The following is a 14,128-nucleotide window of genomic DNA, read 5'->3' on the forward strand; positions in this document are numbered from 1 at the left end:
AGAGCTGGAGCAGAGGTTGGTCCTGGGTATGGGGGAGCAGCAAGAATGGCGTGCTACCTGGGCAGTCAGCTAGTGGTCTGTGGGCCTGGAAGGACAGAGTTGTGGACAGGGACTGGCTGACTCAGTGCTCAGGTCAGGGTGGGTGTCGTGCCTCCCACAGTCACTGTTTCAGGGCCTCGACTTCAGGACATTGTCTGCAGGCATGAGCCAAGTCCTGGGGCCCTGACAGCTCAGGTCCAGGCCCAAGTTCACCTTCCTGCACCTCCTGCAAGTACCTAAACACACAGGAAGCCCCGCTGAGAGGCATGCATGTGTGTGGGGGGGTGACCGAGCTTGTGAAGCACAGGCACAGCTTTGGGTTTCCGGCACAGCCAACAGGCTTCATCACTGACCCCCCAGGAGCAGTGGGCATGTGCCAGGAACCCACCCCAGAGTAGGGGCTCCAGAGGGGACCCCATGCTACTGTGCACAGCAGCCCTGCAGTACAGGGTACCCTTGGCATCTGGGGCCACGGGCCTTGTCCTGGACAAGTGCCACTTGGCCCCTCTGCTGCAAGCACCATCCAGGCCAGCTGGTAGGAACCTGTGCTTGCAGATGTCACCAATGACCCAGCTGTGGTTCTAGAAACTTCTCTTCCCATAACAAGAATCAGGAAAGGAGCCTGAGTGAGTGGCCCTTCCCTCCACATCCCAGTGCTGTGGCAGAGCCCTTCAGGGGTCCTGGACAGGAACCTGTGGCTGAGCTGGAGGCCATCACGGCCAAGACATGGCGGTGACTGTCAACAATGACTGTCACACCAGCGGTGACCCAGCACTGCTTTCTACATGTCTGTCTGCAGACAGGGAGCACCCAAGACCACAACCTCGAAGTGGGATGCTCCCTCTGGGGACTTCAGTCCTGGGGAGGCCCTGCCAGCTGGGGCCAGCATGTGGCCAGCTGAGCAGCCAGCCAGGCTGCAGGAGCAAACAGAGCCAGCCCACAGCTGCCCCCACAACACCCCCTGGCCCCAGAAAGTGGCTCTGCCTGAGACTGGAAAGACCGGGGTCACAGAGGCTGCCATGAAGAACTGCACATGCCTGGGGACCCCTGCTCAGGGAGCAGCCCGGGTTGGGGGCCATGCCCAGGACCTGCCCAGCAGGCTGTCAGAGACGGGGCAGCCAGGGATTTGCATATCCTCAGAGGTGCAGCTGTAGGCGCTGGACAACAGGTGGGGTGGCCACAAGGAGAGGTGACGGGGTTGGGACCCACAGGGTACCACACAGGCTGGGGTCAGAGGGCGGGCAGGTACTGGCAGGACTGGGCTGAGCCCCAGAGCAGGGACCCCACCGGTGAAGCCCCTCTAACCGATTCCTGGGTCTGGGTGGGAGCTGGGCATGCCAGTGGCTGGGAAGCCCATCCCACTCTGAGCCCCACTGTCCATCCTCCAGACAATCTCCTCAGGCCAGACCACATCTGTGGCGGTCCCCAAGGGCAGGCTGGGCAGGGAGTAGGAAAGCCAAACCAGTACCACCTCCTCGCCACACTCTACCCCTACCGGAGGCCAGAGTGTCCACAGGAGTCCGAAGCAAAGAGTCAGCTTTGTGTTGGGCAAACCGTGCTGGTGCCAGAAGCTGGGGTACCGCCCTGCCACCCATGCAGAGTTGGGACCCTGTAGCACCACACAGATGTTAGGTCCCAGGGAAGGGTCCTACCACCAGCAGGGCTGCTCAGCCTCCCAGCGACCAGAGAGTGGGGAGGTGAGTTCCCAGCTGCCCTGACAGACGCCCCAAGCAGCTGTGTCCCCAGGATGCCCCCTGCCCTGGCCTGTAATTGCAGCCTTCCGGAAGCCAGATCCCCACGGATATCTGCCCAGGGCCACCTCCGGGCTCTGCCCCATTTTGCCGTGTCCTCGGCCTGCCTGCGCCTCAGCCCCTATCCATCCGCAAGATGAGAGGGCCCAGAAGGCTCCCTGCTCCCTCCTTGCCCCACCCTGCACACGCCTGGGTGCCAGGCCCGGGCGTGGCAGCATGCTCACAGATAGGAGTGGGCACAGGGGAACGAGGGACGTTCACAGTGCCACATGTGACCTTGGGGCGGGGAGGGAGGCTGGAGAAGGCAGAGCCCGGGGTTGCCGTACCTCCCTAGGCCAGGGCACGGTGATGTCAGGGGTGGCAGCTTCCGGTGACTCAGCATCCCCACTGGGGTAAAGCTCCAAAGCTGCAGAGGTGGGCAGGTGACCATCTGCCCTGGCAGCTCATGGCAGGGTGGGCTGGGCCCCGGTGGGCAGGCGTGCCCAGGCCGGGAGAGAAGCTAAAGGGAGAGTCCAGGTTCCTGTTCTTCTCCAGCCCATCGTGAGTTTGGGGCCACGGCAGGTGCAGGCTCAGAAGGATACGACCCTCTGCAGCGGCAGCGGGGGGTGTGGGATTGGTGAGGACAGGGAGGCCTGGGTGTGGAACTGCCTCTCAGCCCACACACCCTACTTTGTCCACTTGTAAGTCCAAGCCCCCAGGCTGGCACCACCTGCAGTTCAAGTGCAAGTGGTCAGCCAAGGCCCAAAGGAGGGTGGGGGACATGGGAGACAGGACCCCACCCCTAGGAAGCTGAGCCCCCTGGGGGGTGAAGGCCAGCCCCTGGACGGTGAAGCTTCACCTGCTGGGAGGTGAAGGCCAGGCAGGCAGCACCCTACTGGATGGTCTCTCTATGCCAGCAGGCCTCATGCCAGCTCCTGCCCCTCCTGCCCAGCACTGCCTGGCACCATTCTCTGCAGGCCACAGCCTGACCGTGCCATCCCTGGGCAGAAAGCAGCCAGAGAAGAGGCTGCAGGGGCTTCGGGTGCCTCCTGCTCACACAACCTCAGGCCTTACTTTCCTCCCTTGTCAAGTGGGGTGGTGGTGGGGCTTGCTCCTCAGAACCACAGAGGAGGCAGCCTCCAGAGGCTTCTAGCAGCAGCAGAAAGGTGGCAGTCCACGCCACAGCCCCTTTCCGTGTTCTGCCATGGGGTGGTTCCTTCCCCATGCTGTCATCTCCTGCCGAGCAGGTCTCTGTGTGGGGCAGGACCCGCCACCCTTGGGGAGTCACTTGCATACCCCTGGGACATTGGCCAGCCAGGATGTCCCAGGAGCCTGTCAGCAGCTCTGCCCCCACCTTCCCATGGAGTCCCCAAGTGACACCCTCTCTCCTTTATGGATAAGGGAGGCAGGCAGAGCTCCCAGGAGATCCAGTGCAGAAAAGCCAGTTCTGAACTCCTGCCAACAGCCCTGAGAGTGCTTGGCAGGCGGCTGGGCCCGCCCCAAAGGCCTGGCGAGGCCACACACTGCGGCTCTGGCAGGCAGCACTTGACTGGCTGGGCTGGCAGTGCCCTCCTGCCATCCCAGATCCAAGCAACTGCCCAGAGGGTCCATGAGGTGCAGTGGTCAGCAACCTTGCCACTTGGCAGGGGTGTGACCACTTGCAAGCACCGGGATTCCATATGGGGCCAGTTTGTGTCCTGGCTGCTTCACTTCCCATCCAGCTCCCTGCCTGTGGCCTGGGAAACAGTACAGAATGGCCCAAAGCCTTGGGACCCTGCATCCGTGTGGGAGACCTAGAAGAGGCTCCTGGCTCCTGATCAGCAGAGCTCAAGCTGATATAGCCACTTGGGGAGTGAACCAGTGGGTAGAAGAGCTTTCTGTCTCTTGCCAATAAAAACAAATACACCTTTAAAAAAAATAAGGGTGAGCAGGTTGTCTGAGTAGCAAGTGCTCAGAGAGCAGCCTGGGTCACAGGGAAAGCTGGCCTCCAGAGGGCTGGGCCAGGCTGGGATGTGTGGACAAGGGGATGCTGGAGGTGGCTTCCCGATGGTGCTGGGCAAGCAGTGCAGGGTTCTGCCCTGTCTTCATTTTGTGTTTCTTTACTTGAAAGGCAGAGAGCGCCAGCACAATGGCAGAGGCTAGACCAGAACAAAGCTGGGTCTTTCACGCAGGTGGCAGGGACCCAACGATTTGAGCTGGCACAGGGTCTGCACATGCAGGAAGCTGGAACTGGAAGTGGGAGCCAGGATGCAGACCCAAGACACGGGGTGGGGGGCAGGCCTGCAGACTGTTTTGGAACATGGTTTCATTGTGTATGTGGGTTTAAAGTTTATTTTCATTTATTCGAAAGGCTGTTAAAGATTGAGAGATCTTCTACCCATTGGTTCATTACCTAAATAGCCATAATGGCTAGAGCCATGCTAGGTCAAAGCCAGGAGCTTCCTCTGGGGGTCTTCTGCATGGGCTCAGGGTCCCAAGGCTTTGGGCTGTCCTCGACTGCTTTCCCACGCCACAAGCAGAGAGCTGGATGGGAAGTGGAGCAGTTGGGACTTGAACCCGTGTTCATATGAGTTCATATGAGAAGCTGGTGCTACAGGCGGGGGCTCAACGTGCTAGGCCTTGGTGCTGGACACTGTCTTTGAGGGAGAAGGGCAGCACGAGGGCGACCTGTCAGGCCCAAGGCTGTGGAGACCCTCTGCTCACTTGGCGTGTATGTAGAGCTTGCGGGTGCTCTGTGAAGCATCGTGCGAGGGTTGCAAGGCAGGCCTCGGCCTCTGTGCAGACACAGGGGAAGGCCGGCGGAGCAGGCTGGCAGGGACAGCCCCCAATAAACGCAAAGTGGCCCTGGTCCGGGTCCGACTCCAGGCTTGTGCTTTGTACCTGTTGCCCTGAGACTGTCAGTGCTTCATGTTGGACTCTGGTGGGCATGGGCTGCACCCACTGCCTGGGCCCCCCGGCTCTGGGCTCTCTTCTGTGGGTTGGGCACCTCAGGGTCCTGGAGGAGCACCGTGTAAGACCCAGGGTGGTGGCTCTCCCACTCAGGGCTGGTTGCACCTGTGGGGGGTGGTGACTTGGCAGCATATGGTAATCTGGGATCTAGGTGGACCACCCCCCAGCAGCCATCAGAGCCTGCCGCTCATGTGCCCCACTGACCCCAGGGACAGCGAGGCTGCCAATGAGGGCTCCTTAAGAGCAGACCCAGGTCAGCAGGAGCCTGAGGGGGACTTTCCAGCCAGAGGCCAGAGGGAGGCCACGGGGGAGAGGGCAGGGGTGGTTGGGGGTCGGGTGGCCGGTCTTGTCCTGCCTGCAGGCCATGCAGGGGTCCTGGCTGGGAACTGTGAGTGGGTGGGACATCCCTCTGAGAAGTTCATGCCAGGGTCTGGTGGAGAGTGGACAGCTGGGAGAGTGGGCATGTGTCTAAAGTACTGCAAGGGTGCCAAGTTTCCAGCGGGGATGATGCCATCTGGGCTGTGGTGCCAGCAGAGAGGGTGATGGGAGATGGCAGGATTTGGGGCGCTGTCCCCAGAGCAGATGCCGAGGAGGGGGTGCCACCTGCAGCAACCTGCAGCAAGGCAGAAGCGGGGAAGAGCTGAGCTGCAGCCACGCCGGGTTCCTAAGCAAAGATTCAGAGCCACAGGCACTCACCCCTGCAGGTGGGCAGGTCTGGTTCCGTCCTGGGGGCCCACTGATCCTTCCTGGGTCCACTCTGCTTCTGCCGTCCCCTCTCCCCTCCCTCTGGCTCCCTACCTTCCTCTGATGAAGACCCCTGTGACGGCAGGAGGGGACCCCACATGGTGCCTCACCTCGGAATTCAAACCCCCAGGGTAAAGTGTCCTGCGAGGGCAAGCTAGCCCACGTGCCAGGAGGAGGGCCAGACCAGCCTCCGCAGCCAGCTGGCAGCCTGGCAACGGGTGGCAGGATGGAGCCGGTCTGGAGTGTTACCCCAGCAAACTGCCTGTCACAGTGAGCCCACGGTTTCAGACAACTCAGCTCTCGTGCACCCATCCCATGAAGCCACTGAGATGTGGTCTGCCACAAAGATGCAAATCCTGGCAGGTGCAGCAAGGCCCCAGGTAAGGTGGGGGTGGGGGTACAGCCCAGGGTGACAGCGGGGTCAGGAGCTCCCAGAGCACTCAGGATGCTGTGATTATTAAATCAAACTTCCTCAAACATCTCGTCTCATGGGGCAGGTGTGTGGTGCCATGGTTAGACGCTGCTGGCTCTGCTTGCTTCCCATTCCAGAGCACCTACTCTGTGCCCCACCTAGCTCCCTGCTAGTGCACATGCTGGGAGGTGGCAAGCCACCGCTCCGGTGCTTGGGCTCGGGCCACCCTTGTGGGAGAGCGGGGTGAGTTCCAGGCTCCTGGTGTCCCCTGGCCTGGCCCTGGCTGCTTGCTGTGGGCCTTCTGAACAGTGACGGTATGTAAAAGAGCCTGCCTTCAGTAATCCACAAGCAACAAGCATTACAGGGAAGAGGGTCGGGGCGGACCAACAGATTTTGGGGGCGCGTTTGAACTTGGGCTTACTGAGGCAGAAACTGCCAGAAGTGAGCATTGTCTTGCATAGAATGATGAGTTCCTAGCGCATACAGTGTAAGCACCCCCACAGGGAAGACACAGCTCCGAATGCCCTCTGTCCTGGACCCTCCCCATAACCCCCTCCCCTGTCCGTGGTAAGGACCTCCAGGAATTCCCCCTGCTTTGTGGAAGCTGTTTCTGCAGGGACAGAAACTAGAAGCACAATGGAGGGTAGCAGGTAGGCAGGGGGACTGACCAGCTGCTGGGTGGGCCATGAGAGGAGCTGGCAAGAGCCAAGGTAAGGGCAGGAAGGGGACACACAGAAGATGGGAGACTCAACTATGTGTGGCAGCACCAATCTGTGTGGCCCCACACAACGATTCTGGGTATCCTCTGGTCTTATTCAACCAGCAAGAACAGGTGGACGGATGCACAGAGGGACAGACAGATTGGTGGATGGATGGATGGGAAGGTTGGTGTGGATGGATGGGTGGATGGATGGGTAAGTGGATGGATGGGTGGATGGGTGGATGGGTGGGTGGATGGGTGAGTGGATGGATGGGTGGATGGGTGGGTGAGTGGATGGATGGGTGGATGGGTGGATGGGTAGATGGGTGGATAGGTGGGTGAGTGGATGGATGGGTGGGTAGATGGATGGGTGGATGGGTAAATGGGTGGATGGGTAGATGGGTGGGTGAGTGGATGGATGGGTGGATGGGTGGGTGGGTGGGTGAGTGGATGGATGGGTGGATGGGTGGGTGAGTGGATGGATGGGTGGATGGGTGGGTGAGTGGATGGATGGGTGGATGGGTGGATGGGTGGGTGAGTGGATGGATGGGTGGATGGATGGGTGGATGGGTAGATGGGTGGATAGGTGGGTGAGTGGATGGATGGGTGGGTGGGTGGGTGAGTGGATGGCTGAATGGGTGAGTGGAAAGGTTGGTGGATGAGTGGGTGGGAGCGTGGGTGGGTGTATCTGAAGCTAGGATCCAGGAGCTCCCATGTGGCTGCAGAGTCTCACGCATCTAAGCCGTCCCCAGCTGCCCAGGTGCATCAGCAGGGAGTGGACGGGAAGCAGAGCAGCCAGGACGCGAAGCGGTGCCCATATGGATGCAGGTGCCACAGGTAGAGGCACCTGAAGTGGTTGCTAAGCCAGTTCTAGACCTGATAGTGGTTGGAATGCTTCTGGAACGACCTGGACAGCTCTGTGGGAATCTTGACTGCGGGAGGTAACTCTGTAGCAACTAAGCAAATGGGCGTCCCCACTCCCCAGGCTCCTGCTGCGCCTCTCCTCCCTCTCTGACAGGGAGACCCAAGGGCCTTACCTGTGGGCGCCCGTGACCGAGCACTCATCATGCTGCAGAAGATGGAGGACGCCTGGGGGAGGGGACAGCAGGAAGCTCGCGGTGCAGACAAGGTCGGCCAGGCTGGGGCTGCTGGCCAAGGCTGGGGCGTGCAGGCGGCGCAGCAGCTCCGCACTGCCCCACAGAGCCGGTCCTTCGCCAGGCCTCAGGGGCCAGCGGCCGCCTCTGCGACATTCAGACATCAGGGTCCCTGGGGTGAGGGACTCCAATCACTGAGTTACAAGCGTGCAGCCGCCCGTGGGAGCGCGTCTCTGGCCGCCAGCCTGGCAGGAGTTCCCAGCAGGAGCCTCTGTTCCCGTGCCGACCCTGCTGCCAGTGTGTTTAAGCACCCCAAGGACAGGCGTACACTAGGCCTGCTGGCTGAGGGTGGCATGACTCGCTCAGGCAGCAGCTACCACGTGCCACCACCTGCACCCTCCCTCCTAGCCCCCGGGCAGGTACCAGGAGCCCTTCCGCCTCCCAAGCAGAGATGCGCGCACGACAGCCTGAGACCGCGCAGCAGGGGCGCGGAGCCCACGGGTGCGGGGCCGGCGGTGAGTCCCGGGTCGCACCAGGCCAGGCTGCGCTCGGAGCCACCCAGCGTGTGGCTCCCAAGGGCGCACGGCGGCCGGGGCGCCGGGGCGCAAGCCGGGTGCGGGCTCGGCCGCCGGCTCGCCACACCCGCGAGCGGCGAGGTCCGGGCGGCACCGGCGATGGCCGCTGTCCCCTGCGGGCCTCCCGCAGCCCGCCGCCCCTCCCCGGCGCAGCCCGCCTCCCGCAGCCCCCCGCAGCCCCCCGCAGCCTCCCGCAGCCCCGCGCGGCCCGGGCACGGGGACGCCCGCCGCGCCCGCGCGCCCCTCCCCCGCCCGCGGGAGCGCGCCCGCACCTGGCGGCCCCGCCCCGCGCCGCCCAGCCAATGGCAGGCCGCGCCGGCGCCGTGCGGGGCGACGCGCGGGGCGGGGCCCGGGCTGAGGGAGGCGGCGGGCGCGGCCTCGGCGGAGAGGAGCGGGCGAGGCGCAGAGGCCGGCGAGGCCGGCGGCCGGGCGTGCGGCCTGCGAGGCGGCGGGGCGGCGCCGGCGTCCTGTCAGGCGGCCGAGGGCGCCGCCGCGGACCGCGCCGCGATGATGCCGGTGGGTGCGGCGGCGGCGGGGTCGCCCGGGGCCGGCGGGCGGGCGGGGGCGGACTGTCAGCGGGCCGGCCGGGCGGCTCGCGCTCCCACGCTCGGCCCCGCGTCCCCGGCGCCCGGGCCCGTCGCGGGGGCCGGCCTTTGTCCTTTGGGGCGGGCAGCGGCCGTGGGGCGGCCGGAGCCTGGCGTGCGTGGGCAGGGCCCGCAGCCCACGCGCGTCCCGATCCCGCGCTCGGCGGCCGGCTGCGGTTCCGGGGCCGCGCCCGGGGCGGGAGTGCCCGCTGCCCGCCTGCCCGCCGCGGGGCTCACCGCCCCTGCCGCCCCTGGGCTCGCGTGCGGCTTCGGCCCGCCGGGTGGGGCCGGCGGCTGGGTGACCTTGAGCAGGCCTGGCGGCCCCACGCCGCGCTGGACACCGGCTGGCCGGGGCAGGAGGCGGCGTCCTCCCCGTGTGGTGCCCCGCTGGGCGCGGTGTCCGGGCGCCGGGCTGCAGGTCCGAGCTGGGCGCCGGGCTGCAGGTCCGAGCTGGGCGCGGTGTCCGGGCGCCGGGCTGCAGGTCCGAGCTGGGCGCCGGGCTGGCCGGGGCAGGAGGCGGCGTCCTCCCCGTGTGGTGCCCCGCTGGGCGCGGGCTTGGGGTTTTCCTTCTCGGGAAGAAGTTTGGCAATGCGGTGTTCGCCCTGACTCTGGAGGCTTTTCTGAACGCAGGTGTCGGACAGCCTGGCACCGCTTCTGCCGTGGAGGGCGTGTTAGACCAGGGGGGAGTCTGTCATTCGGCTCCCTGCTGGGTCCTCACTGGCTCTGAGCCCGGACCGGGTGTGCGAGCGCGCCTTGTGGTGGTGGCCTCCATCGTTGGTGTAGGGGTGAGGTGCAGGCCACAGAGGCAGTCCTAGGGCTTTTAGGCCCTCGTGAAAGTAGCTTAGCAGTGTGAATGTTGATGTTTGTAATATATCCCCATGGTGTTGGTGTGGCTAAGTCACCGATGATTCCTGTCACTTGGTTTCCAGCCACAGTTCCTTGGTTGTGGCCTGTGGCCTGGACAGCATAGGGTCAGGGTTGGGGTCGTGCTGTTTGTCTGGAAATGAGCAGGTGATGTGTGGTGGCCGGGCTCGCCTGCTGGTCAGGCAGGCAGTGTGTGGTGGCCTGGGTCGCCTCCCCTACCAGGAAAAGTGGACCCTGGCACACAGCTGTGGAGAGCAAACGGGACAGACTGGCCAGGCTCTCCTAATACAATCGGGTCTTTGTAAGTCTTGTGTTTGCTTGTCGTACAAAGTTCCTTGACTTTCTACTTTTAAACAAAGTTATATTCTGGAGTTTTCCCTGGTGAAAATAGTATCGCATTCTGGAAGCTGTAATCACTTGTTAAAAGATGACATTTAAAAGAAATGTTTTCAGGGGCTGCTGTTGCAGTGCGGGGGGGTTGAATTACCCTCTGCCAGGCCAACAGCTCACATGGGCGCCAGTTCCAGCCCTGGCTGCTCCACTTCCGATCCAGCTCCCTGATAATGCAGCTGGGAAAGCAGTTGAGGGTGACAAGTGCTTGGGCCCCTGAAGCCACGTGCGAGAGCCAGAGGAAGCGGCTCCTGTGGCTGCTTCGGGTGAACCAGGAGGTGGAGGAGGGGATTGTGGAGAGAGTCACTTCTTTAGGGACTAGTTAGGCCTGAGGCCGCCTGGGGCTCTGCACTGCCAGGAGGAGTGAACGGCCGGCGCCGAGCAGGGTGGCCGTTGGTTCACTGGGAGGACTGTGCCCGAACAGGCCACAGGAGGGTCCGGGGGCAAAGCTGGGCTCCTCCTGCTAGTCCAGGAGCGTTGGCCGCAGGCGGGGGGAGGCCCAAGCTGTTGAAGTCATAAGGGCACCGTGTTTTGGTCATGGCAGTGCCAGATGCCGAGCAGTATGCTCAGTGACTGCTGAGTTCTGCCCTGGGAGCCCTTCTGGCACAGCCTTGGCAGGATTGTGTTGTGTTAATTTGTGTTCAGTATTTAGCTATGCTGGCTTATGACGCGTAGGTTAAACTGCCACTTGCAATATCAGCATCCCATATGGGTGCCAGTTGGAGGCCTGGCTGCTCTGCTCTCATCCAGCTCCTTGGCTCGTGCGCCTGGACCAGCAGCAGAAGATGGCCCAAGTCTTTGGGTCCTGTATCCCATGGGAGAGCTGGAGGAGCTCCAGGCCCCTGGTTTTACTCTGGTGCAGCCCAGGCTGTCGGCGCCATTTGGGGAGTGGACAGTGAGTGGATGATCTAACACTGTCTTCAGATAAATAACTAAGCATTTTAAAAAGTTTTAAAAGACTCTCTGTCTCTCCTCCTCTCTGCATATCTGACTTTACACTAGAAATAAATACATCTTTAAAAATATATATATTTTGAGACTTACCTATTTTTATTGGAAAGGCAAATTTACAGAGGACAGACAGAAAGCTCTTCCATCTGCTGGTTTACTCCCCAATTGGCTGTAGTGTCCAGAGCTCTTGCCAGTCCAATGCCAGGAGCCAGGAGCTTCCTCTGTATCTCCCACGCGGGTGCAGGGTCCCAAGGCTTTGGGCCGTCCTCGACTGCTTTCCCAGGCCACAGGCAGGGAGCTGGATGGGAAGTGGAGCAGCCGGGACTTGAAGGTGGTACCTGTATGGGATGTCAGTACTGTGGGAGGGTTAGCGTGCTATACTGTGGTGCCAACGCCCCCAGAAACATTTTAAAGTACTGAAATGGGGCTATGTAGTTGACGGAACACTGAGCCAGAAATAAAGATACTCATTCTAGCTGAATAAAAATAAGGAGATCTTTTCTGAACTTCACTTGTTTAGATGTGACTTCTTGGGCCCAGCACAATGGCCTAGTGGTAGAATCCTCACTTTGCAAGCACTGGGATCCTATAAGGGTTATGGTTCCTGTCCTGGCTGCGCCACTTCCCATCTAGTTCCCCACTTGTGGCCTGGGAAAGCAGCAGAAGATGACCCAAAGCTTTGGGACCCTGCACTCACATGGGAAACCTGGAAGAAGCTCCTGGCTTCAGATTGGCTCAACTCCGGCCATTGTGACCACTTTGGGAGTGGGCTTGGTGGGGACGTGGCCCCTCGCCGTGGGCTTGGTGGTTCTGCTTGTGGCAATGAGGCATTCTGGAGGTGCTAACCAGAATCTGGCTAGTCCCCGCCCACCCCTGCTGGTCCTGAGTTAAGGAAATCTGATGAGGAGTGAGTGTTTTCCCCACTGAGACCTTGGAGACGACGTGTGCGTCCTTCCTTGCTCAGCAGGCACTGTGCTGTGAGTAGCCTGTGCTGGCCCCTGTCTCAGTGGTCCCCGCGACTTCATGGTTACCCTGCGTCAGTGTGGCCACGCTGGCTGTCACCAGGCAGAGGGTGCGTGTTGGCACATGCGGGGCCGGTGCCTTAGCAAAAGTGCAACAGGGTTTTGGTGTCTTGAAGTGTGTTGCTGTGGTTACTTCACAGCGGCAGGCTCCAGGGCTCGGGGAGGGCCCGGGCACACCCTGTTGTGCCACTTTGAGGCTTGACACTTTTGCTCTGCTTCCCGCAAAGATGGGTGCCCATCGGCATAGGGGAGCACAGGCTGCCACGCAGGATGAAGGGCGGTGTTAAGACAGATGCCCGACGGGTGCCTGTCAGCTCAGGGGAGTGCAGGCTGCCACGCAGGACGAATGAAGGACTGCACAGCGTGACTGTGTTCCTGAAGACCCGGGAGGGCGTTCGAAGTGGGAGTGGGCCGTTCAGCGCAGGTCTCAGGGGACGTAACTGCTGGGTCAGTGGAAATGCTGGCTGACGTTTTGGCAGGGTCATGGTTTGTGCCGGACCTCAGGTACCTGCTGAAGCCGTATGGCCAGGGGAGGCCTGTGGGTCTGGGGCATTGGGAGGGGAAGGTGGAGGAGGTGACCTTGGAAAGCTGGGGGCGGGGGGCAAGGCAGAAGGTCATAGAGCATGTGCAGGGTGCTGTAAGGAGAGGCCGAGCTTGGCTGAGCTCTGCTGTGCCAGGCCCCACACTGCCCCGAGGCAGGTACTGCCTGCTGGGCCTCTGTGGCAGACCCTGGCCTCAGGTGGAGTCCTGCTGGTGCAGTCAGGTCCTGGCAGTGGGTGGAGGAGTGCAGTAGGGGTGCCTGGCACAGAGTGAGTGCTCCCACCCTCCTCGTGTGCCTTCTGGCTACGTGTAGTTTCCGTTTTACCAAGGTGGGAGACAGTGTGTGGACGGTATCTCCATCCCCGGCTCAGTCCCTATGTGCCCACAGCACCCAAGGCTGGGGCAGGCTGCACCAGGAACCCAGGTCGGACTCCAGGTCTCTGCGTTGTAGGAGCCTGAGAACTCGCTGAGCACCTACTACCTGCCAGCCTGCCCTGGGTCAAGGCTGGCGCTGGGAGCAGGGCAAGGACTTGAACTCAGGGCCTAGGGGTGGGGAGGAGGGGCCCAAATGCAGGCTGAGTGCCTTTGCTCAGCCTTCAGTATTCAAGCTGAGAGTGGGGGCCGGCACTCAGTGTATTCTGGTTTTTTTTTTTTTTAAGGATTACTTATTTATTTACTTACTTATTGGGCAGGCTGATCACATTTATAAAGGGGAGGAGAAACAGAGATTTTCCAACTGCTGGTTCACTCTCCACATGGCTGCTATGACCGGAGCTGAGCCAATCAGGATCCAGGAGCCTCTTCTGGGTCTCCCACACAGGTGCAGGGTCCCAGGGCCTTGGGCCGTACTCGACTGCTTTCCCGGGCCACAAGCAGGGAGCTGGATGGAAGCAGGGCTGCCGGGACACAGCAGTGTTCACTGGGGAGTCCAGCATTGCAGGCTGCACCCTGCATCAAGTTATCTGCCATCCAGGTCTGTATGGAGCAAATGAAAAGGAGCCAGATGGAACAGCTGGCCAGGCCTGACTTGGTCCGCGGGAGCCCAGGCCTGGCTTGGTCTGCGGGAGTCCAGGCTTGGCTTGGTCCACTGGAGCCCCGGCCTAGCTTGGTCTGTGGGAGCCCCCACCAGGGTGGTGCAGTGGGGAAGAGGGCGGTGCTTGCATGAGCTTGTGCACGCACAGCCCAGAGTGTGAGAGAGCCAGGAAGGAAGTGCGCCGGCTGGATGCCTAGATAACAGACTGATTGCTTCAGCAGCAGGGCCTGCCCTTCCGTTACGGCAGGGAATGCTCCAGAAAGAGCGAGTGGAGGGATTGAGAAGGGAGCAGTGGCTTCTGCCTGGGCTGTGTTGGGTCTGAGCAGTCAGCAGTGTTCAACATGCGGTGGCTGTGTGTGTTCGTTTATTTACTTTTGCTTGAGAGGCAGAGATTTTCCGTCCACTGATTTAGTCCCCACATGGCCCCAACAATCATAGCAGGACTGGCCTGAAGCCAGGGGCCTGGAGCCTCCTGCTCTCCCACGCCGGTGTAGGGGCCTA

General features: G+C 61.7%; 1 protein-coding gene across 2 annotated transcripts in view; it reads left to right on the plus strand.

Annotated features, from left to right (window-relative positions):
• Nucleotides 1-8,698: 8,698 nt before the first annotated feature.
• Nucleotides 8,699-14,128, plus strand: part of PPP1R13B (protein phosphatase 1 regulatory subunit 13B) — a 37,408-nt gene continuing 31,978 nt past the window's right edge. For both annotated transcript variants that reach the window (XM_040974995.1, XM_040974996.1), the window contains exon 1: nt 8,699-8,759. In XM_040974995.1, coding sequence (XP_040830929.1) covers nt 8,751-8,759 — 9 coding nt within the window. In that variant the 5' untranslated portion in view covers nt 8,699-8,750. The remainder of the gene's footprint in view (nt 8,760-14,128) is intronic.

Source organism: Ochotona curzoniae, unplaced genomic scaffold, assembly GCF_017591425.1.
Source record: "Ochotona curzoniae isolate NIBS_2020 unplaced genomic scaffold, NIBS_Ocur_1.0 contig_2688, whole genome shotgun sequence".
Classification (NCBI taxonomy): Eukaryota; Metazoa; Chordata; class Mammalia; order Lagomorpha; family Ochotonidae; genus Ochotona; species Ochotona curzoniae.